This window comes from Pistacia vera, unplaced genomic scaffold (assembly GCF_008641045.1).
Source record: "Pistacia vera cultivar Batoury unplaced genomic scaffold, PisVer_v2 Contig462, whole genome shotgun sequence".
NCBI classification, from domain to species: Eukaryota; Viridiplantae; Streptophyta; class Magnoliopsida; order Sapindales; family Anacardiaceae; genus Pistacia; species Pistacia vera.
Genome location: NW_022196293.1, coordinates 1,473,749 through 1,498,163, shown reverse-complemented (window position 1 = coordinate 1,498,163; position 24,415 = coordinate 1,473,749). Strand labels below are relative to the sequence as shown.

Genomic DNA, 24,415 nt, shown 5'->3' with positions numbered 1-24,415 from the left:
AGAAGAAGAAGAAGAAGCTGAGAGTTTCAAGAGATTTTCATTGATAAAAGTAAACACAAAACAATTGATGATACGAAGCTAGGTAGAGGTCTTTTAGAAGGCATCGATGATTAAGAGCAAGTGAGGCATGGATATGCAAACATGGAGGTCATCATGTTCCCTCAGCTCCAAACTCTCTGTCCTGTTCAAAAGTTAGTATTAACTTATTAACAATACTTTCTACATATATCTTTGCACTTGCTGCAGTCTCACTTCTAGTATATATATATATTTATTTATTATAAATAGAGTGGACAAAATCTCTTAGTAGGTGTTGAAAAGCTCCTACAAGTTTCAACACTTTCTCCAGTGAGAAATCAGTGGAAAGTGTTATTAGGCTTTTTTCCCTCCCCCCTCCTCAGTGGACTTATTAAAAACTTCATCTACCACCCATTGCCGACATCTTGGAACTCTTAATACTTGTTTTAATAAGTGTGCTTTGTCAGCAAATTAGATTCTAATACTGTACTACATATTATAACCCACCATTTTTTATACCTTTAATCGAATCCATTTCAGGTGAACCCATATCTTATCTCTCTCTCTCTCTCTCTCTATCACATATTCTTTTCTTTTCTTTCTTTGTTTACCTCTTTACCCACAACAATTACTTAAGTGGAAATTACTGGGTGTGGTTTATTGGTGAGAAGCAAAGACGGGGTTGAGAAAGAGAAACCCACCAGGTGGTTTGATTAGATGCTTTGGAGGAGGAATAATGTAATAGTGTTAGCAGTAGGTAGAAATGAGAGGGAGATTAATTAAAGATGGTGTATCCTACTTTACTTAAAATATAACATAATCATTATAATGTTGATATGTTATGAGTAGATTATATGCATAACGTGACATGAATTATACATTTACATAGGGAACGTCTCAACTTAATTAAAGATCCATTGATTAGATTAGTCTCTGTCGGATTTCAATTTAGAACCTTCTCCCTCCTCTCTTTATTTTTTTACTCTTAGGAGTAAAGAACAAGGATCCTACGACTCATATTATCATCTGGGCTGCTTCAACAAAAACTCAAAACCATCGATGGGCTAGCTGTTTATTTGCCTTCAAGAGTTGTCAATAATTAAATTTTTTACAAATCTTTGACTATAATGGTTGTTAACAAACAAAAGATTTCTAAATACAGTGATGGGATCATTGTAAAGGTAGGTGATTTCAGTTTGAAATTAGCACTAAAAAATGTTGGCTAAAATAGTTGTCAATCAAAATATTTTTGACAATACTAAAATACTTGTATTAATTTTTGTTTTCTAAATTAATGATAAGTTTAAGAGAAAGCGTCCTTTCTCTTCCTCACAACTCTTTGTCCTTGAATAGTATACCAATTAGGTCATACGTTTTAACCATATCATTCTCAAATATGGTTCCAATAAACATATATAAACCGATGTTGAAAGCCTGAACTGATTAAAAAAAAAAAAAACACACGCGCACAAAGGCAGGCACAGGACAGGATGGCCTTATGGAGCAGCACTCCCCTTCAGCTGATGCTAGGCCTCCTGTTCCTCCTCCTCCACCCCATAACCACCACAACAGGTATTCGTGTCAACACAGCTGTTATTCATCGACCTTCGCGCACCTCTTACATGCCTGAATTTCGCGAAGCTCCAGCCTTTCGCAATGGTGATGAATGTGGTTCACAGGATGCTCATCGTATTCACATTGCCATGACCCTTGATGTCAATTATCTTCGTGGTACAATGGCAGCTGTATTCTCAATGCTGCAGAACTCAACCTGCCCTGAAAACTTATCATTTCATTTCCATTTGGCTCATTTCGAACCCCAACTAATTTTCAGCGTCAAATCAACCTTCCCTTACTTGAATTTCAAGATTAATCGTTTCGACTCCAACAGGGTTCGCGGGAAGATATCGAAGTCTATTAGACAAGCTTTGGATCAGCCTCTAAACTATGCAAGAATCTATCTGGCTGATATTATGTAAAAAATGTGAAATGGGTTATTTATTTGGATTCTATTGATGCTTGATTTTGACACCAATGACTCGCACGTACAAAGTGCTAAGCTACTTTTAAAAATTACACGTGAATAATTGTAATAATCGATTGCAAAGATTAAATAATAAATGAGAGATGATTTTTGAAGTGGTTTCGATGCTTAAAACAAATCCTACGTCCACTGTTCTTTTATATATGAGAGATTACAAGAGGTTGCATATAGCGGACAACGAGCAGATATACAATAACTGAGTATTTAAACAAAATATCAAGTCAGTCTCTTTCTCATAGGTTATCTTTGCTTTGAAAGTTAAAGATTACAATTAGAATGTGGGTCCAGTATCAGAATCCCGAAAATGTGAGGGAGAATCATCTATTTATAGTAGAGGAATTCAAAGTAATGATTACAAATCTGCAAGTGGATAGGTGCTGTGCAAATCTTTCTTTGCGTCCCATTGGCTGATAACTTAGGAAATATTCTTAAATTACTTGGGCTTGGACATGTGTGCGGCCCTCACTCACTCCTAGACAAAACCTGAATCTGCCAAGTTGGTGACAACTATATTCTTCCTGTCTTGGGGCAATATGGCAACTCCTGGATGAAGCAAAATCTTCCTGAACACTGATTGGTGCTTATTGATGTAAGCTTACGTTAGCCTTGACTTTTTAGGCATAACAGAAGCTCCCCAGTTTTTAAGGTTCAAGAATTGAATCTTGAGAACTTCATGATTATGTTGCAACCTAACTTGTTACGAGGAGTATTTTCCCGAACTATCAGTTGAGGACAGCCATACTGTTACAAACGATATAAGGCTAATGGCTTAACTCGACTAGCGAACTGAATAAAAGTCGCGACATGGATCCTCAAGAGTTACACAAACGACCTGAGGTGATTGCTCTGAAAGGTTCAACGACCCATGACAGATCTTGCTCAGTGCTATAAGGATGTGTTTTGAACTCTATCTGACTTTCGTGACCTGAAAACACTTAAGACATTTTGTTGTCGAAAGTTGAGAACCATTTCGCTTCGAGTTTGACACGAGGAGAAGAGTGTTTTATTCGAATGACCTCTTCAGATGTTATCTGTTGTGCTTGATAGTTGTTTAGGTCAATAAAATAAGCTTTATCTGACAAACTTGTCTCTGCGTAATAAGTGTCAGCCATGAGCATTAAATACAAGCTATGCTGAAACGACATTCTCTTTTGAAGCATTAAATGCGGATGATGGCACATTTAATGTGGAGGAGATAATCACGCCGACGTTTGGCGATTTTAATGAGGGGAAACGCCGGTTGATCTCCACGAATTGTGACAGTTACTCTTCGCGTAGATTGATGACACGTGATCACGATTAACAGCTGTTAACACGTCCCGCCCAAACGCTGCTTATGAAAGAAACCAAGCATCGTCTCCTATAAAACCCTAAGCCCATTTCAAGTTTTTCACAAAACTTAAACTTTTAGAGAGAAAAACAATGTTTTTACACTCAAGAGATTAGTTCATCCTCTTCCTGGTTGATGTGCACTCGTCGTTACGACAGCACATCCATTCCCAGCAATCAAGAGTTAAAGAAATTCTTCTCTTTTGCTCTTATCATCCCTGTTAAAAAACTTAGTTTTTATAGTAATGGTGGGTGTAAATGTCTGGTAGATTCAGACAGTGAACATCCTCGGGTAGTGTTTAAAAAGAAACACTCTTAAGAGTTGAAACCTAGGGCGTAGATCTTTAGAATATCACCTTTAAGATTTTTTAGGGTTTTGGCAGCTATGGAAGAGAAACCAAGGTTTCTTTTACTCTTCTGAGTTGTCATACGGGGTAATGTAAATGGAGTCTAAGTCACCTCTATATGTCGCACATTTTCAGACTCTAAGAGCGATAGACATCCCTAAGGCGGTGACAACTGGAGAGGAAAGTTCGCAACCATCGAGCACCTCAGTAGGTCCCGAGCAGGTGGGACGAACAATAGTTACAAAGGATGAGATACAAAAAGCGATAGACCAATATGCAATTTGTGTAAACATCTTCCAACACAGGTCACACACTGCTCAAGATCCTCCCGAGGGAATGGCTGCAAATCTCGAAAGCGATCTTCAAATGCAGAGTGAGGATACCCCTCCACCTCTACATCAAGTCAATCCTCGATCATTTTCGGGTCGCGCCATTCCAATTGACGCCAAATGCGTATGTGATAGCGGTCGCTATGTATATCGCGTTTGGCGAACACAGCCTCGGCGGGCCAACAACAATGGAACTCGACTGCGCCTATCACCTAAAGAAGATTAAAGACAAGGGTTCATATTACCTCTCCAAGTGATTAACGATCGAAGGAGGGATATTTGGTTACCCCAGCAACGTCGGGGCTTATGAAACCAAGTATTTCTTCTTCGACTATAATGGAGTTTGTAAATTTAAGGAGTCGAGTAGGCTTTTCTTTTAATTTCCAGACTGCTTATCCTTTATCTTTAACTCTTCCTTAATAAATAAGGCTAATTAATTTTTTGCTTACTTGCAGAAAACAAAACGACCAGATTGTCGATGCTAATAGACTTCAGTTGCATCGAGGCATTTGGTCGATTGCCTGACTAGAGTCGCGACACGAAGCTGCTCATGACTACCACCAATCTTCGAAAGTCCGGGTTTTTTAGTCCTGAGGCGTATTTGGAAGCTTCAGCTTGTAAGTATTTCTCATGCAGAAAAACCTTAAGTCCTTGTTAACAAAAGAAGACTTTCTTTACTGATGCCTTTTCATGCCATGTAGCAACTATGCCACCAAAGGTCCCGAAGACATTGAAGAAACCTGGGGGTTTACATTCCCTAGGATTAACCCGACCAAACCAGATGGAGCGACCTCTAGCGATATCCCAGTGATGGGGATACGATTTAATGCCGAAAGGCAACAACCCTCTAAGCGACACAAGGAAGCTCCCCAGCCTGTGGCTGTTGACATTTTGAAGAAGAAGACCATGGGCCAGAAGACCAAGAAAAGAAAGCAAATACCTACCAAAGAAGAAACTAAACTTGAATCAGAAGGCTTCGGGGTATTGCAAGACAGGCTTCAGCCTTATTAAGTCTTCTCAGCGGGGACGCCTTCAAGGGATGCTCCAGGGACTTCGGCTACTCCCAAGAGTTTGTAAAGGGAAGAAGGACTGACCATGACTACTCAAAGGGAAGCAGACGAGCAATGGGTCGAAGGGCCTCCTACCCCCACTAGGCTAGACCCGTCTGTGTTGGATCTACTAGGGCAACTACCAGACCATTTACGATCGGTGGTTTACACCCTCTTAGAATGTCAACTTGCCACAACCTTTAACAGGTTTGTGGCTTCTCGACCCACTGACTTGGTAACCATTATCCTTAAAATGTAAAGTCAGGTAAAATGACTTGCTCTATTTGAGAACTCTTCCATACAAGTCGACCTCTTAATTTTTTAGGATCTTAAAAAAACTAAATTTTTATTCCTTTTCCATGTAGTCTTTGCTCGCCTTGAATGTGGCTTAACAGAAGATGAAGATCAATTCTGCTGGAAAACTCCACAAATTGATGGAAGAAATTGCAAAACTGAAGCAAGATCTCGCGACTTCAGATGCATAAACAAAGACTTCCCACATTCAGGTGAACGTGTACCTGACAGAAAGGAATTTTGCTCTGCGAGCAGTTGACTTTTAGAAGACCGAGCTTGAGAAGAAAGATAACGATAACAAGGAACTGTAACGGACAGTGGCGAGGCTCACCAAAGAGTTGGGCTAGAGAGAAAAAGAGCTACAAGTGAGCTCAGAGCGCGAAAAAGTAGCAGAAAAGGCTCAAGCTGAGTTATGGGAAAACTCAAAGAGAGAGAAAATGGCGCTACGAGCATATCTTGAGATGGTTCGAGGGTAAGTCACTTTACTGACTGAGCAGATGAAGTGACAAAGCCTTGAGTTGGAGAGCCAGACTGCTCATTGGGCACTAAAAGCTATTTATAACTTACGGCTGAGAAATCTAGACATGGATATCTCTGACCTCCCCGAGGACTATGAAGCCGTTTTTGTTTCAATGGTCGAGGCCGAAGAACAAGAAGAACAAGAGCCTGCCCTAGAGGACGATCAATAGGAAACAGACATCCTTGAAGGTTGAGCAATTGACTTAGAGGTCGGCAATCAGCCAGACGACCAAGAGGTCGTAGCCAAAGATCCCAGAAATGAAGACCAGTGATCGTTCTCTTCTTTGCTTGAATAAAGTCTTTTTTTGCTTATCCTTTTTTGATGCGGCTCCTAGTCGTCCCTTGTACAGATTTATGGAATATATAAAAAAGAATTTTTGACCAATTGTGATAACACTTTTATAACTTAAGCACTTCACAAAACAAATATAGTATATGTGATCATTAAACTTGTAAAATGTTATAAATAACAATATTGTTAAAAACTTGAGATTACGATACAAGTATTTCTTTGAGGAGAATTAGAACAATCTTATTCATGATATTTACAACAATGAGAACTTTACAAGTAAAAAAAAAAAAAAAAAAAAAAAATGATCAAGCTATAAACGAGTTTGGAATTACTGATAATAAGGGCGAAGATGATCAGCATTCCAAGCTCGCAGCACTTTAGAACCATTAAGTCTCTTAAGGTGATACGTTCCAGGTCGTATTACCTTAGCGACATGATATGGACCTTTCCAGTTAGGTCCCAATACCCCCGTACTTGGCTCTCTTGTGCCGAGAATGACTTCTTTCAAAACCAGGTCTCCAACCTAGAAGTCTATTCTCCTGACTTTAGAGTCAAAAAAATCTTTTTACGTGCTGCTGGTAGGAAGCTATCCTTAACCGAGCTTTGTCGCGGTGTTCCTTGATTAAGTCTAGACTTGCACGTAAGAGTGTTTTATTGTAGAATGCTCTCCAAAATGAACCAACTCCTACTTCCATTAGAACCATTGCCTTGCAGCCATATGCTAGCGAGAAGGGTGTTTCTAAAGTAGAGATTCTCGGAGTTGTTCTATATGCCTATATAACTTCTGGAAGATCATTGACCCAATTGCCCTTGGCTGCGCCAAGCTTGGCCTTCAATGTGTGTTTAATAGTCTTATTGATAGCTTCAACCTGACCATTAGTCTACGGTCTTGCTATTGAGGTAAATTTCTTATGAATCCCTAGCACTTCGTAAAACTGTTTGAATTTCTCATTGCCGAACTGCTTCTCATTATCAAAGATGACTGTATGAGGAATTCCATAGCAGCACATTATATTCTTGAAGACAAAGTCTTTGAGCTTCTTTATAGTGATTGTAGCTAAAGGCTCTGCCTCAACCCACTTAGTGAAATAATCCACTACGACCACTGTATACTTGACAGTTGGCACAGGTCCAATGAGATCAATTTCCCACATAGAGAATGATTAAGGACTGGTTATCGTCGTTAATTGGTGAGAAGGAGCTCACGGGATGTTCACGAATCTTTGGCACTTATCACATTTCTTCACAAAGTTGAAGACATTTTCGTGAAGTAACGACCAATAGTATCCCTGACGGATAATTTATTGGCAAGAGATTGTGCAGCAGTGTGATTACCACAAATCCCTTCATGTATCTCTCTCATGATGTAGTCTGCTTCATCATCCATCACACATAGGAGGAGGGGAGTGCTAAACCCTCGCTTATACAACTGATCTCCAATGAGAGTGTAACGATTAGCTCGAGTTCACAAGAGTCTTGCCTCAGTCTTGCTGTTGGAAAAATCTCATCTCGGAGATACTGAATAATCGGAGTCATCCAGAAAATAGATTCGGTTGTAGCTACGACCTACTCAGGTGAGTTGATGCTAGGAACCTCAATGTATCGAACCGGAATACTGTTCGGAGTATCGAAATCCAGCGATGAGACTATCTTTGCCAAAGCATCCGTGATATAGTTATTGACTTACGGGATTTGCTTGATCGTATAATGTTTGAAGGGCTCCAGTGCGGCCTTCGCTTTCTTCAAATAACTGATCATATTCTCTTCTTTGGCTTGATACTCTCCTAAAGTCTGATTGAAAACTAGTTAGGAGTCACTATTAATGTCGATCATATTTGACCCTATTTCTCTTGTCAGTCGCAGACTAGCAAATAGCGCCTTATATTCAGCCTCATTATTTGTAGCTTTGGACCCAAACCTAAGGGTTCCATAAATGCGAGTCCCTTCAGGACTGATGAGTAGAAGGCCAGCTCCGACTCTTCTCCTATTTGAAGACCCATCAACATAGAGGCTTTAGGTTGACAAGTTCCGAACAGTTTCCTGGACAACTTTGTTGGTTGGCTGTTCGGATTCCCGATCTGGCTAATGAGAGAACTCCGAAATAAAATCTTTCTCTTAATTCTTTCCTTATACTCTTCTCATCTCATTTATTTTCTTTTTTTGTTTCTCTTTCACACAGCTCTCTTTTCTACTAACTTTTTGTTGTATGTCACGGCCTCATCTTACCGGAGGCACGGTTGAATGGAGATCACAATGCACCCACCCACTCTTCGTGACTTCTACTCATTCTGTTCCTCTCTTCTTTCTCATATTTTCTCATTCTTTCTCACTTGAATGTCACGGCCTCATCTTACCGGAGGCACGGCCGGGTGGAGTTCACAAAGCACCAACCCACTCTTCGTGACTTCCGGGTGGAGTTCACAAAGCACCAACCCATTCTTCATAACTTCCGGATGGAGTTCACAAAGCATTAACCCATTCTTAGATTTTTCTCATTCTCTTTACTTTTAGAGTAGCTCATTCAAAAAGTTCTCTACTCTTTCTCAAACTACTTCTTAATGCACAATTAATGCATAAGGATGGTTCATGCTTAAAGTTTCTTACTTAATGCACTTATGAAATGCACGAATGCAATATTGCATCAAGATAGTCATTCTACATAGGTCACACTCAAGAAAACATAACTTGAGTTATACACATCGGATTGATACGGTTTTGGTCTCGTTTTAAAGCTTAGAGATAGGGCTACAACTTTTATGTTTTGGTCTAAACCCAGTTCAATCCTTAAGATCCCAAAAATCACTCAAAAAGTCACGGCTGTGATAGGGCAGTTTGGTAACATGTTTTCACTTAGGCATTTCATCAAACATTAGTTGTGCATAAACAAACCCTAATTCAATTATCATTCTATTTATTTCTCAAACCATCCAAAATGAGAGAAAAACTCTCTTGTAGCATCACATACCTACATGGCAAACACACTCCCAAAAATTTTCTCCAATTCTTCCAATTTCAACCCATCATCAAATCATCGCATATACTTCTCATATTCAAATATATCCAACATATGCATATTTAAAAGAAATCTCTACTCACTTGAATTCTTAAATTTTAGCTTGAGTTGGATTTTGAGTGGAATTTACTTACCTTGTGCTTGAGTAGTCTCTCCTAAACTCTCTACTCTTGTTGGATTCCAATCTTCTCTTAACCCTAAGCATAAACTTCATAAGAACTCAACCTTTACACAAATAAATCATAGATAAAGAGCATGAATCCTTACCTTTTAATGCCTAGAATCAAAACCCTATGAAAAACCACTTAAAAGCCCTCAAAATCCTGGGAGGATTGAATGATAATTTGAGAGAAAATGGGGGAGGTGTGTGGCGATGGAATGAAGAAAATAAGGGTTTCAAACCCTTAACACTTTAGTTTATAACCACGCTTTCCCATTATGCCCTTATTCTTTCTTAGAAATTCCATCTATGTCCCTTAGTCAATGACCATAATGCCCTCATTTTTAATACATTCTCTATGAAATTCTATCTCTTTTCACTCCCCACAATTTCAACTAATTTTGAGTGAAAAGACCATTTTACCCATAATGAAAGTTTAAGGGATTTTCTTCACATTTTTCTCAAAATAACTTTAACAAAAATTCAACTAAGGGCCAACCAACCAATATTAACAATATATTAACCCAAATAAAAGTAAAATAATAAACATTCAAGTAATACACCATAACTTAGTTATGTACCTCAAGTGGGGTGTTACAATTCTCCCCCCCTTAAAAGAATTTCGTCCCCGAAATTCACATAAACAACTCCGGGTAACGATTCTGCATGTCTTGCTCTACCTCCCATGTGGCCTCTTCTACCTTGTGATTTCTCCAAAGGACTTTTACTAATGGAATGCTCTTATTCTGGAGCTCTTTAATCCTTCGGTCTAAAATCTGTACTGGACGCTTTTCATACACAAGGTTCTCCTCTAGGTCAACGTCCTCTATTCTCAAGATATGGGAGGGATCACTTACGTACTTCCGTAGCATCGAGACATGGAAAACATCATGTACCTTGTCCATGCTAGGTGGTAGTGCCAATCTGTAGGCCACCTTTCCCACTCGTTGCAATACCTCAAATAGACCTACATATCTCGGTGCTAACTTCCCTTTGCTTTCAAAGCGCATTACTCGCTTGTAGGGGGAAACTTTCAGAAACACTTTATCACCCACTTGGAATTCAACTTCTTTTCTTTTCAAGTCGGCATAACTCTTCTGACGATCTTGGGCTTGCTTCATTCTGTTTTTGATTAACCTTATATCTTCTATCATTTTCTGAGTCACCTCTGGCCCAAGAGCAGTACTCAACTCGTCCTTTTCACCTATCTCATCCCAATGGAGTGGAGACCTACATCGTTTACCATACAAAGCCTCGTAAGGCGCCATCTTAATTGTAGACTGATAACTATTATTGTAGGCAAACTCCACTAAGGGTAACATCTCATGCCAAGATACTTTATAATCCATACAACAGGCCATTAATATATGCTCAAGCACCTTATTCGTTCTCTTTGTTTGGCCATCTGTCTGAGGATGATAGGCAGTGCTGAATGCCAAACGGGTACCCAAATTTCTCTGTAAACTCATCCAAAAAGCTGAAACAAACCTGGAATCTCTATCTAACACTATTGTTTTGGGCACACCATGTAACCTGACTATCTCTTTAATATAAATCTGAGCCAACTGATCCGTAGTGGTGCTCTCCTTTACTGGAAGGAAATACGCTGACTTGGTTAACCTATCCACAATCACCCATATAGCATTATACCCTCGCTGTACTCTGGGGAGACCTGTAATAAAATCCATCGAAATGCTCTCCCATTTCCACTCTGGAATACTAAGTGGCTGAAGCAACCCTAACGGCCGTTGGTGTTCTGCTTTCACCTGCTGACAAACTAGGCACTTAGCTACAAATTTTGCAATATCCTTCTTCATACCTGGCCACCAGTAGCCTTTCTTTACGTCTTGATACATCTTGGTTGCTCTAGGATGACCAGTGTACGGTGTGTCATGAGCCTCTGTAAGTATTCTCTTCCTCAACTTATCATTCTGAGGGATACACAACCGATTCTTGAAATAGAGGATACCATCTATTAAATGGAACTCCGCTACCTTGCCCTCATGTACTTGCTGAACTATTCTCTGACACCACTCATTGGCCACCTGCTTATCTCTGACTTCCTCCAGTAAAGTAGACTGAACCTCTAACCTAGCAATTCTTCCCGGAATCACTTCAATTTGTTCTTTGCACAATTCTTCTATCAACTCTTTCTGCTTAGTGAGCCGGGACAAATAGGCTTTTCGACTCAAGGCATCGGCTACTACATTGGCTTTCCCCGGTTGATACTTGATCTCACACTCATAATCCTTAACCAGCTCTAACCACATTCTCTGTCTCATATTCAGCTCCTTCTGAGTGAAGAAATACTTTAAACTCTTATGATCGGTGTAGATATTACTCTTGGCACCATAAAGGTAATGCCTCCAAATCTTTAATGCGAAGACCACATCTGCCAACTCTAAATCATGCGTAGGGTATCTTGTCTCATACTCTTTCAATTGTCGAGAGGCATATGCTATCACCCTACCTAACTGCATTAATACGGCACCAAGTCCTTGCAGTGAGACATCTGTATAAATGTCATAATCTACACCCTCCTGTGGTAGCACTAACACGGGAGCTGTCGTTAACCTCTTCTTCAACTCCTGGAAGCTCTCCTCACATGCTTCTGACCATACAAAAGGAGTTCTCTGTTTGGTAAGAGTTGTCAACGGTTTAGCCAACTGGGCGAACCCTGCTACAAATCGCCGATAATAACCTGCTAGGCCCAAGAAACTTCTGATCTCTTTTACTGTTTTCGGCCTCTGCCATTTAAGGATTGCCTTCACTTTACTCGGATCCACTGAAATCCCTTCCTTAGACACAGTATGGCCCATAAATATCACTTGATCAAGCCAAAACTCACACTTAGAAAATTTATCATACAGCTTCTTTTCCCTTATCCGTTGCAACACTATTCTCAAATGTTTCTCATGCTCTTCTCTTGACTTAGAATAAATCAGGATATCGTCAATGAAAACCACTATAAACTGATCCAAATAATCGTGAAATATCCGGTTCATCAAGTCCATAAAAACTGCTGGGGCATTAGTCAAGCCAAACGGCATCACTACAAACTCATAATGCCTATACCTTGTACGGAAGACAGTCTTAACTACATCTTGCTCGGCTACTCTTACCTGATGGTACCCTGACCTCAAATCAATTTTAGAAAACACTACGGCTCCTTTCAACTGATCAAACAAATCATCAATACGAGGTAATGGGTACTTATTCTTCACTGTCACTTTATTTAATTCTCTATAATCAATACACATCCATAGTGACCCATCTTTCTTTTTCACAAACAAAATTGGAGCTCCCCAGGGAGAATGACTCGGTCGGATAAAGCCTTTATCCAGAAGCTCTTGGAGTTGCTTCTTTAATTCCTGAAGCTCTGCTAGGGCCATTCGATAAGGGGCTTTAGATATTGGTGCTGTTCTTGGTGCTAGTTCAATACTAAACTCAACCTCCCTTTTTGGAGGCAAACCCGATAACTTTTCCGGAAACACATCTAGAAAATCTCGAACTACTGGCACCCTCTGAATCTCTGGCTTTGAAACATCACCACTCTGCACCAGATGGGCAATATATCCCGAACACCCCTTTCTCAACATCTTTCTAGCCTTCACACTGCTAATCAACATACTCAACTGATGGCCTTCTCCAAAACTAAACTTGTCTCCACTATTGAGATTGAATCTCGCTTTCTTTTTCCGACAATCAATTTCTACTCCATACCTCCCTAGGAAATTCATGCCCAATATCACATCAAAGTCAGGCATATCAAAAACTTTTAGATCAACTGTTAACTCTCTACCTTGGATCACCACAGACTCTCCTGACAATATCTCTTGCGTTAAAACACTAACCCCATCGGGTAACTCTATCTTAACGGGTTGAGTCACTTTAGTAGGTTTCAAGCCTAACCTCTCTATCATCCCATAAGATACAAAAGAATGAGTGGCTCCTGAATCAATTAAGGCATATAAAGGAACAGCGTGAAATAATAACTGACCAGTAACGACTGATGGACTAGCCTCTACTTCACCCTGTGCCACTGTAAACACTCTGGCATTGGTAATATCTCTAGAACTCTATGCTGGTGGTTAAAGAGGAGCTTTACAATCTCTCATCAAGTGCACTGGTTGTCGGCACCTATAACACACCCTCTGGTCCCTCAAACACTCTCCTGGGTGGTTCCTCCCACATTGAGGGCAAAAAGGAAACCCTTCTGTCTTAGGCCGCTTACTCCTCCAATCTCTTCTATTCTGCCTAGACTGAAACTTCTTCTTATTATTCTTCTTATTATTCTTCATTTCTTTACTTTTTACACCTTCAAATTTCTCTCTCTGCGGGGCGAAGGATGGCTCACTTGGTCCTTCTGTCGAGGAACCTACAGGGGAAATTTTATTCTCAAATATTTCTGTCCTCATTGCTCGCCTTAAGGCCTCACTATAAGTTCGAGGGGGATCTGAACTCGTCATTATATCCCGAGCTATCTTCGGCTTCAACCCATGAATAAACTTGTCTCTCCTCAATGCCGGGGTACTAACTATTCCGGGTGCAAATCTAGCAAGGGAGTTAAATTTCACTAAGTACTCTTTCACGGTACTAGACCCTTGCTGCAAACTGGTAAATTCTTGGACCTTCTCATGAACTCGGTCTTCTATCCTGTATTCGGCCTCAAACTCTTGTCTGAATTCTTCCCAAGTCATCATTGCCACATCATGGGTATCTTCTATTAATTCCCACCAAATTCGGGCATCACCCCGAAATAAGAAACTCGCATACCGGATCTTCTCCTAGTCTGTCATGGGAAACAAAGCTGTGGTACATTCTACGGATCTAAACCATTCTTCTGCTACTACCGGGTCCGTAGTACCCTTAAACTTTAAGGGTTGATGCTGACTGGGAAGACCATAAATCGGTTCAACTCTATTCTGTACTGGGGGAGGTACCGGTTGTTCTCTTTCTACATTAGTGGTTGGTGGTGCCTGTACAGGGGTCCCAACTCTCCCTTGGCTTTCTGCCATAACTTGTTGTACAATTCCCCGAATTCTAGCTTCATCCAAGGGAGGGGGCGTAGCTTCTGGTGGGTTAGAAGGTTCTCCCTCATTCATCACACTTTTACCACGCTTTCGGGTACTACGCCTCATCTACAAAACAACCACATTTAATCAATTCGAGAAACACTTATAGTAAGGAAAGAATTAACTCACACAGTCGGCTATCGGACGTCGGGGCGATGAGCATAGTACACTGTCAAATCCCAAAATCTCTGCTCTGATACCAAAAATGTAATAACTGCTTCATACTAGGTTACTTATAGAAATACATAAAGTAAAATGCATTTATATTAGCAAAAGTAAATGGGCCCGAAATTTTCTTTTAATACATATAATCATTCTTTATACAAAGTAAGGTATCATTTGTAAAAGTTATCAAAAACAGTGGATAGTGTAGCTATTGCTCCTCGCTTGCCGACGCCCATCCGACCGCGTCCTCACCTAGATCCTGCAAACACAAAGATAAGCAACGGGGTGAGCACAAAATAATGCTCAGTAAGTAAATCCTCTACTCGTCTATCCCCGTAACTCTTTCTCTTAATTCTTTCCTTATACTCTTCTCATCTCATTTATTTTCTTTTTTTGTTTCTCTTTCACACATCTCTCTTTTCTACTAACTTTTTGTTGTATGTCACGGCCTCATCTTACCGGAGGCACGGCTGAGTGGAGATCACAATGCACCCACCCACTCTTCGTGACTTCTACTCATTCTGTTCCTCTCTTCTTTCTCATATTTTCTCATTCTTTCTCACTTGAATGTCACGGCCTCATCTTACCGGAGGCACGGCTGGGTGGAGTTCACAAAGCACCAACCCACTCTTCGTGACTTCCGGTTGGAGTTCACAAAGCACCAACCCATTCTTAGATTTTCTCATTCTCTTTACTTTTAGAGTAGCCCATTCACAAAGTTCTTTACTCTTTCTCAAACTACTTCTCAATGCACAATTAATGCATAAGGATGGTTCATGCTTAAAGTTTCTTACTTAATGCACTTTTGAAATGCACAAATGCAATATTGCATCAAAACTGCCATTCTGCGCAGGTCACACTCAAGAAGGCATAACTTGAGTTATACATCTCGGATTGCTACGGTTTTGGTCTCGTTTTAAAGCTTAGAGACAGGGCTACAACTTTTATGTTTTGGTCTCAGCCCAGTTCAAACCGTAAGTCGCCCAAAAATTACCTAGAAAGTCACGGCAGTGACAGGGCAGATTTCACTTAGGCATTTCATCAAACAACTCATGTGCATAAACAAACCCTAATTCAATTATCATTCTATTTAGTTCTCAAACCATCCAAAATGAGAGAAAAACTCTCTTATAGCATCACATACCTACATGGCAAACACACTCCACAAAAATTTCTCCAATTCTTCCAATTTCAACCCATCATCAAATCATCACATATACTTCTCATATTCAAATATATCCAACAATAAGCATAATACATCATACATCTCATCTCAATTTCTCAATAATCACAACATATGCATATTTAAAATAAATCTCTACTCACTTGAATTCTTAAATTTTAGCTTGAGTTGGATTTTGAGTGGAATTTACTTACCTTGTGCTTGAGTAGTCTCTCCTAAACTCTCTACTCTTGTTGGATTCCAATCTTCTCTTAACCCTAAGCATAAACTTTATAAGAACTCAATCTTTACACAAATAAATCATAGATAAAGAGTATGAATCCTTACCTTTTGATACCTAGAATCAAAGCCCTATGAAAAACCACTTAAAAGCCCTCAAAATCCTTGGAGGATTGAATGAAAATTTGAGAGAAAATGGGGGAGGAGTGTGGCGGTGGAATGAAGAAAATAAGGGTTTCAAACCCTTAACACTTTAGTTTATAACCACACTTTCCCATTATGCCCTTATTCTTTCTTAGAAATTCCATCTATGTCCCTTAGTCAATGACCATAATGCCCTCATTTTTAATGCATTCTCTATGAAATTCTATCTCTTTTCACTCCACACAATTTCAACTAATTTTGAGTGAAAAGACCATTTTACCCCTAATGAAAGTTTAAGGGATTTTCTTCACATTTTTCTCAAAATAACTTTAACAAAAATTTAACTAAGGGCCAACCAACCAATATTAACAATATATCAACCCAAATAAAAGCAAAACAATAAACATTTAAGCAATACACCATAACTTAGCTACGTACCTCAAGTGGGGTATTACACCGTGTCTCGGCATTCAGTAGGTGCTTGCCTGTATAATATATTGGCCACTGAATTTTGCCTTCTTCCAGAATGAGAGCTACGCTGACCGCATATTGAGAGATGGACAAGTAGATAAATAAGATTTCTTTAGGAAGTGGCTTGGACAGGAGAGGTGGCTTTCCGAGATGTTCTTTTAAACTCTAGAAGGCTTGCCCACATTCTGAAGTCCATTCAAATCTTTTGTTGGCCCTAAGTATATTAAAGAACGACAAACAACAATCTGTTGCTTTTGATATGAAGCAACTGAGAGCCGCTATCCTCCCATTCAAGCTCTGAACTTGCTTTAGATTAGCAGGACTCTTCATATCTAATAGAGCTTGGATCTTTTCGGGGTTGACTTCAATTCCCCAATGGTTAACCATATACCCCAAGAATTTCCCTGAAGATACTCCGAATGAACACTTAAGAGGATTAAATTTCATTCTATATCTCTAGAGTATGCCGAAATCTCAGCGAGATTGACTATGTGATCTGAAGCGACATGAGACTTGATCAGCATATCATCGACATAGACTTCCATTGATTTTCCAATCTGCTCGGAAAACATACGGTTAACTAAACACAAATAAGTTGCCCCAACGTTTTTCAAATCGAAGGGCATGACTTTATAATAGTACAATCCTTGATCTGTAACGAACGAGGTATACTCCTTATCGGGTGCATACATAAGGATCTGATTATACCCCAAGTAGGCATCCATAAAGCTTAACAGTTCGTACTCGGAAGTGGCATCAACGAGCAGATCGATCCTGGGCAAAGGGAAACTGTCCTTCGGACAAGCTTTGTTAAGATAAATGAAATCAACACAAGTTCGCCATTTGTTGTTGGGTTTCCTCACCAAAATAGGATTGGCGACCTAACTCGAGTAATGAGTCTCTTGAATGAACCCGATTGAGATAAGCTTATCCACCTCAACCTTAAGAGTAGTATAACACTTTGGGTCCATGGTTCTTCTTTTTTGGCGAAGTGGCTTGATCTCACTGTCGATGTTGAGCGCATGACATATTACATTCGGACTAATCCCGACCATGTCAGCATGAGTCCATGCAAAAACATCAATATTTTGTCTGAGAAAACTCGTTAGATCTGCAACGAGCTGAGGGCTGAGATTACTTTCGATTCTCAATACACGGGTCGACTCGTTCTAGTCGACTGATACCTCAGATAGAGTCTCAACATACCCACTTTGGGAATACTCCTCTGAACTTGAGGATCTATGTTGTCTTCCATTGGACCTGCCTGTGGTTTGATCCTACTGATCGCCATAGCCTGCTCGGGAACGCTTACTGGCTTCCTTTTCCCTTTGCATGTCATCTGCACTGCTCTTACATAGCAGTCACGAGATTCATGCTGAGACCTCTTGACTTCCCCACACCCTATCGGAGTGGAAAATGTCATCTTTAGATGATAGATAAAGGTGACAACTTTGAAGATCCGAAGTAAAGGTCATCCCAATATGCCATTGAAAGCGGACGAACAGGTCATGACGAGCTTCTCGAGCGTACTTCTATAAAACCCTTCCCTAGTCGGGTATTTTCTAAGTATCCCTTGGCCATTGAGAACCTAGAAAATGCACGCCTAGGAAAGAAGTTTGTTTTAAAACCCTATTTAAAGAATAAACCTGTAATTTTTTTTTTTTTTTAATTTCTAAACTATAATAAATTCATTGTACAAGTCAAATAATATAGTTTCCTTTCTTGGAGTAAATCATGAAATGCATTGTAATAATTACTAGAACATACAGACTTTTACAAACTTTACTAGCAATTTGATTTCCTTTATTAACACAAACATATTTACTCCATTATAGAACATGAACATATTTACTACATTATGAAATATGAACATAATTACTTCACTAAATACTAGCAAAACCATTCAATAGTCATCATTAAAACTAAGTTCTCAAAATCCCATAACAACATCCCTTCATGCTCGTAGCGTCCCCTGGAATCCTCTCCCAGCTTCATGCCTTAATCCTTACCTACCAAACATATAAACCTCATGGGGTGAGCGTTAATTGCTCAGTAAGGGGATATGACTATTCTAACTTTCATGGATTTCTTACACATACAAAACGTTCATAAATTCACAATATATTATTCATTGTCAATGTCATAAATCATAGTCATGATATTCACATTGACTTTCTTATACACATAAGTCATAGTATATTTAAAACATCCTAAAACACTAAACATATATGACTCATGCAACATTCACAAACATGACATGCCTATTTCTTTTATCTAGGTATTTGACATTTCATTTATCTTTACGAACCGATCGTATTCATTTGAACCATTACTTTGTTCTTGATTACCACCTCAAAGGACTCATGGTTTGCCCATTACTCTAATCTTGGTTTCACACCTTAGAAGACTCATGGAATTCATATACCATTACTCTAGTCTTGACCTTACGCCTCAAGAGACTTGCGGAACTCATATACCATTACTCTGATCTTGGCCTTGTGCCTCAAGAGACTCATGGAAACCTTTCCTTAACATTTCGTAAATCCTCCATAAGTCAACTAAACTAGCTATATACGTTATCATTTAGAATGCATTCATAAGGTATAACATTTCCCTTTAACATACATAAACATTACATATGCATTCATCATACATGTCATTTATAGCTAACTTATGGAGATGCTCATTCATAAAGTTCATTCATCTACCATATACCCATGACCACTTTCATAAATCTTTAGTCAATTGAGCGAAATTCCTTGTCATGAATATTTTCTTAATATTTCTCATTTTCTTAATTCGCTCAAAATTTCATGATGTATCAGGAATTTCACTCGTGTCTTTTACCATTCTTATTCATGTTAGGCCATATGATTTATTTAGTGCCTCTTAACCGAATTTCCAAAGAAATTCGGAAATTTTTATTGGAAGGTGGATGCCGTATTCTTTTGCATGCCCATTATTCAATTATCATTCAAGCATTTCCCAAACACAAACCAAGTCATAAAAGTCACATAAAACCCTCCCTTTCCCATCAAACAAGTGCCAACCATCGTCCAACTACAAATCTCTTAAGTGGCAATATCCTCCTCCTTTTCCAACACAAGCTCAACCAACACCAATTCAAACAATACATAAACAAACCAAACTTATAAATCAAATTAACGTAACAAAAATTAAGGTTTACTAACCCTAGGTGTTGATAACGTAGTAAAGGGAGGTTTTCCCTTACCTTGGCAATCAAAACACAACACCACCAAAAAAAAAAAAAAAAAAAAAAACACTCCTCCTTGGCTCCAAATAAACACCTTCACCTATAACAAACATTAACACTCATGAAATTGCTTTAACACATTCAAACTCATCAAGATAGGGTTTTAGGGATTACCTTAACCCTTCAAATTGAATCTCCTTAATGTGTATCTTGATCTCCTTCAAGAAATTGCTTGAAACCCTAAGAAAATTTGAGACGAAAATGCTTGGATTAGTGGCTTTAATGGTGGATTTGAGTGAGCAAGAAGAAGATAATGCATTTGGGGTGTACAAGGCCGACTCCTCTCTCTTAAAACCTTATAGATAATTTATTTTATTAATACTCTATTGTGATTGGTCATTAAAAGTTAGATATAAGGGTCATTTAGCATAAATTTGTCGTATAAGGGCGTTTTGGTCATTTCTACCACAACATGATGATTAGCACTCATTTAATGTCATTTGACTTCTTTTAAACACTTGGTGATTAAGCAATCCCATTAGATAAATGACTAATTTACCCTTAGTGCACTTTTATGGATACTTAATTCATATGGATTTGTGTGAAAAGACCATTATACCCTTGGTTACCGTTTAAGTCATTTAACCCTATCAATCTACTTTATGGCCATTCTACCCTCATTTCTCTTCAATGACATCACCTCTTACACTATATAATGGCCACATCTCGAAATACATGCAAAATGACCATTTTACCCTTCCATTCAAAAAAGAAAATTATCTGTAAGGGTAGAATTTCATACCTTAGGGCAACAGAATAATGACGCCGGGTTTACAACTTCAAGAAATCCCTGCAAGGTGTGGTTCTCCAAATATAGTTCTAACAAGATGGAGGCCCTTGCGACCATGGCGCTTTTTCCCCTGGTCCCCTTGATCCTTCTCCCAAGTGGGAGTTGGACCATCAACATACTCTTTGAAGTGCTCATTTTTAATGAGGTCTTCAATCGCCTGTTTAAGAGCTCAGTATTCATCGGTATGGTGCCCATTATCCCGATGATAAGAGTAATATTTCTTGCTATTTCTTGCTTAAGGGGGATTATTCATGGGCACTAGCTCTCCGAGCAAATTAGCTTCTTTTGATTTATCCATAACGGTTGATATTGATGTATTCAACGGGGTTAAGGGTGGGATAAATAATCCGAAAACCGAACCGAACTGATAACCGAATCGAAAATTAGGTTTTTTTACAAACCGGTTCGGTTTGTGAAATTCAAAAAATCGATTCGGTTTGAAAAAAAATTCAAACCGGTTTTTAAACCGGTTTTACCCTAAATATAAAAGCAAAAAAATTATTATATATAAAATAATAAATATTTGAATTTAGGGACTTCAATGAAACATTGAAGAATTTTAAGGATTAAAGGATAATTTGAAAACCGGTTAACTGGTAACCGAACCGAAAATTCGGTTCGGTTTACATTCGGTTTTTAACCGAAACCGGTCCGATTTTCGGTTTGGATTTTCTCCAAACTGAAAAACCAGTTCGGTTAATCGGATTATCCCACCCCTAAGCGGGGTATATTGATTCTCATCGCGATCGCGACAAAGGACCTGGGCATACGACTTCTTGGGCTCAAATCGCAGCTTCTTTCCCTTTCTTTGATTGTCATTAGCCCATTTGCGATCAGACTTTCTACTACCCTCCCCTGGTTTTCCTCCCTTTGATTGGGAGCGCTAGTCGAAGGACTAGGGTCATGGCGATTCAAGGCAGCCACTGGATTTTCAATTCTGAGATACTTCTCAGTGAGGTTGTAGAAGCGGGTGAGGGAAATATCATCCTTAGACTACAGGTTCTTCCACAGGTTGGTTTGTCGACGAACTCCCGCAATAATAAGAGTCCAAACTGAATCCTCGGGTGTATTAGCCACCTCATTCAACTTCTTGTGGAACCTATAAATACAGGACTGGAAGGACTCATTCCTCACCTGTCGTATGTTACTCAAATAGCTCAACGACATTGAGAACTTTCTATTAGCTTGGAAGTGTCTCAGAAATAACAAACTCATCTGCTATCATGAATTAATAGATCCTAGCAGAAGCCATCTAAACCAGCGCTTGGCGTGGGCAATTAGAGTTACTGTTAAGCAGCGACATTTTGCCAAGTTGGAAACTTGGTGAAGCTCCATGAGGTTGTTAAACTCATAGAGATGATCATGTAGATCAGAATTCCCATCGAATGCTCGCATGTCAGGCATTCTAAATCTTGAGGGGAGAGGAGCAGTCAACATTGTTGGAGAAAAGGGAGATGCCTCAGCGACCTGCCCTCGCTTATTTTGCTGAGCTCTAATATGATTTAAAGCTCGCTATAACTCATCAATCTGAGGAAGCGGAGCTATTTGGAGATCATTTTTCGCAACGCGGGTTCGCCCCTCACGATTGCGGTTGAGGAAAGACCACAGGTCGGATTCTTCCTCACCTAGGCCGGAGCCTCCGGCATACCTTGACACACGCTAGCTAGAGCCATGTGAAGGCACTGAATGGCTAGGGGAGTTAGCCCAACCTATACGGTGGTCAAAACCGACCCATGGATGGTGGGCATTTCCTTTGCAGTAATGGTCGGAACCATCATGCCGACGATAATAGGAATATCCTTACCTTGCACTCTTGTGAGGGTGCCCATGCGATGTGGCGTGGGATGGTTCATGATGCGACTTACCGCCAAGTCGCAAAGCCACAGGTATTCTACCTGCTTCACGACTGGTATTCGCTGGTCCCTTAGAGCCCTTTGACCCATTATTTGCCACTTGCTTTCCCTTATCCTTATGCGCTGTAGTGTGCGCAGCATGGACTTTCGCTCGTTTTCGCACTTTAGTGTGATCTACAAGCGTCTTCGACGGCGGCACCGCTTTGTCGAAATTGGACGGTACGACCTGATTCAAACGATCTAGCCTTTAGTTGATCGTTTGGAGAGTATTGTTAAACCTCTCCAGATAATTCATCATAGCTAGGTTGAGCTATGAGCTTGAGAGAATATCTTCCATGGTACCTTGCGGAATTAGAGGTACTCCAGGAGAAGTATCATCCTGTACCTGGGGGATCTCCTTATTGCTGGTGCTAGCTCACTCGGTTTCAAGACCACAAGCCATTTGTTCGCGAGTAAAACTGATTGATCAGAGATTCTTGATGAAGAACGGATACTAAATCAGGCCTTTCTAGCACCAAACTGTTAATGCTTGATTTTGACATCAACGACTCGCACGTGCAAAATGCTAAGTTGCTCTTAGAAATTACACGTGAATGATTGTGATAATCAGATACAAAAACTAAATAATAAATGAGAGATGGTTTTTAAAGTGGTTTGAATGCTTAAAACGAATCCTACGTCCACTGTTCTTTTATATATGAGAGATTACAAGAGGTCACATATAGCGAACAGCGAGCAGAAGTACAATAACTGAGTATTCAGACAAAATATCAAGTTAGGCTTTTTCTCACAGGTTATCTTTGCTTTGAAAGTTAAAGATTACAATTAGAATGTGGGTTCAGTATCAGAATCCCGAACATGAGATGGAGAGTCTTCTATTTATAGTAGATGAATTTAAAGTAATGATTACAAATCTGCAAGTTGATAGGTGTCGTGCAAGTCCTTCCTTGCGTCCCATTGGCTGATAACTTAGGAAATATCCTCAAATTATCTGGGGCTTGGACAGGTGTGTGGCTCTCATTCACTTATACACAAAACATGAATCTGTCAAGTTGGTGACAACCATATTCTTCCTGTCTTGGGGCGACGTGACAACTTCTGGACGGTGCAAAACCTTCCTGAACCCTGATTGGTGCGTACTGATGTAATCTTACGTTAGCCCAGATTTTTAAGCATAACAGATTCAGACCTAGTTGTGGTGGATGATATTGCTAAACTATGGGAAGTTGATATGCATGATGAAGTGTTGGCTGCACCTGAATATTGTCATGCAAATTTTACTAAATATTTCACCAATGCATTTTGGACAGACCCTGAATTGGCTAAAGTGTTTGAAGGAAGGAACCCTTGTTACTTTAACACAGGAGTCATGGTAAATTGGTAACGGATGCTGATAAAAGGAAAAAAGGAGGATATACACAGAAAGTTGAAGAGTGGATGACTGTGCAGAAGCAAAAGAGGATATATCAATTAGGGTCATTACCACCATTTTTGCTTGTTTTGGCTGGGAACATCAAGGCAGTTGATCATAGATGGAACCAGCACGGTTTAGGCGGTGGCAATGTCGATGGCAAATGCAGGAGCCTGCACCCTGGTCCTATTAGCCTTCTCCATTGGACTGGTAAGGGTAAACCTTGGCTCAGATCAGAAGCTAGAAAGCCATGTGCTATTGATCATCTATGGGCACCTTACGATCTTGACCGTACATCAAGAAGATCCGTAGAAGAGTAAAATTTAGAGGCAATGACAAGACAGAAATACTGAGAGAAGTCTATAAAAGGTTAAAACTTTTAGATTCTGAAGTAAAACTTGATTGACCAAAGTCTTTGGTTCTGCCATTGCTGTCC

General features: G+C 39.7%; 1 protein-coding gene across 1 annotated transcript; it reads left to right on the top strand.

Moving 5' to 3' along the window:
* Positions 1–1,508: 1,508 nt before the first annotated feature.
* Positions 1,509–24,299, top strand: LOC116145574 (probable galacturonosyltransferase-like 4). Its single transcript, XM_031431029.1, is given in 5 exon segments — positions 1,509–1,993; positions 11,890–11,897; positions 19,848–19,871; positions 23,750–23,946; positions 23,949–24,299. Coding segments are annotated over 5 exon segments (1,065 nt in total).
* The last annotated feature ends 116 nt before the right edge of the window (positions 24,300–24,415 follow it).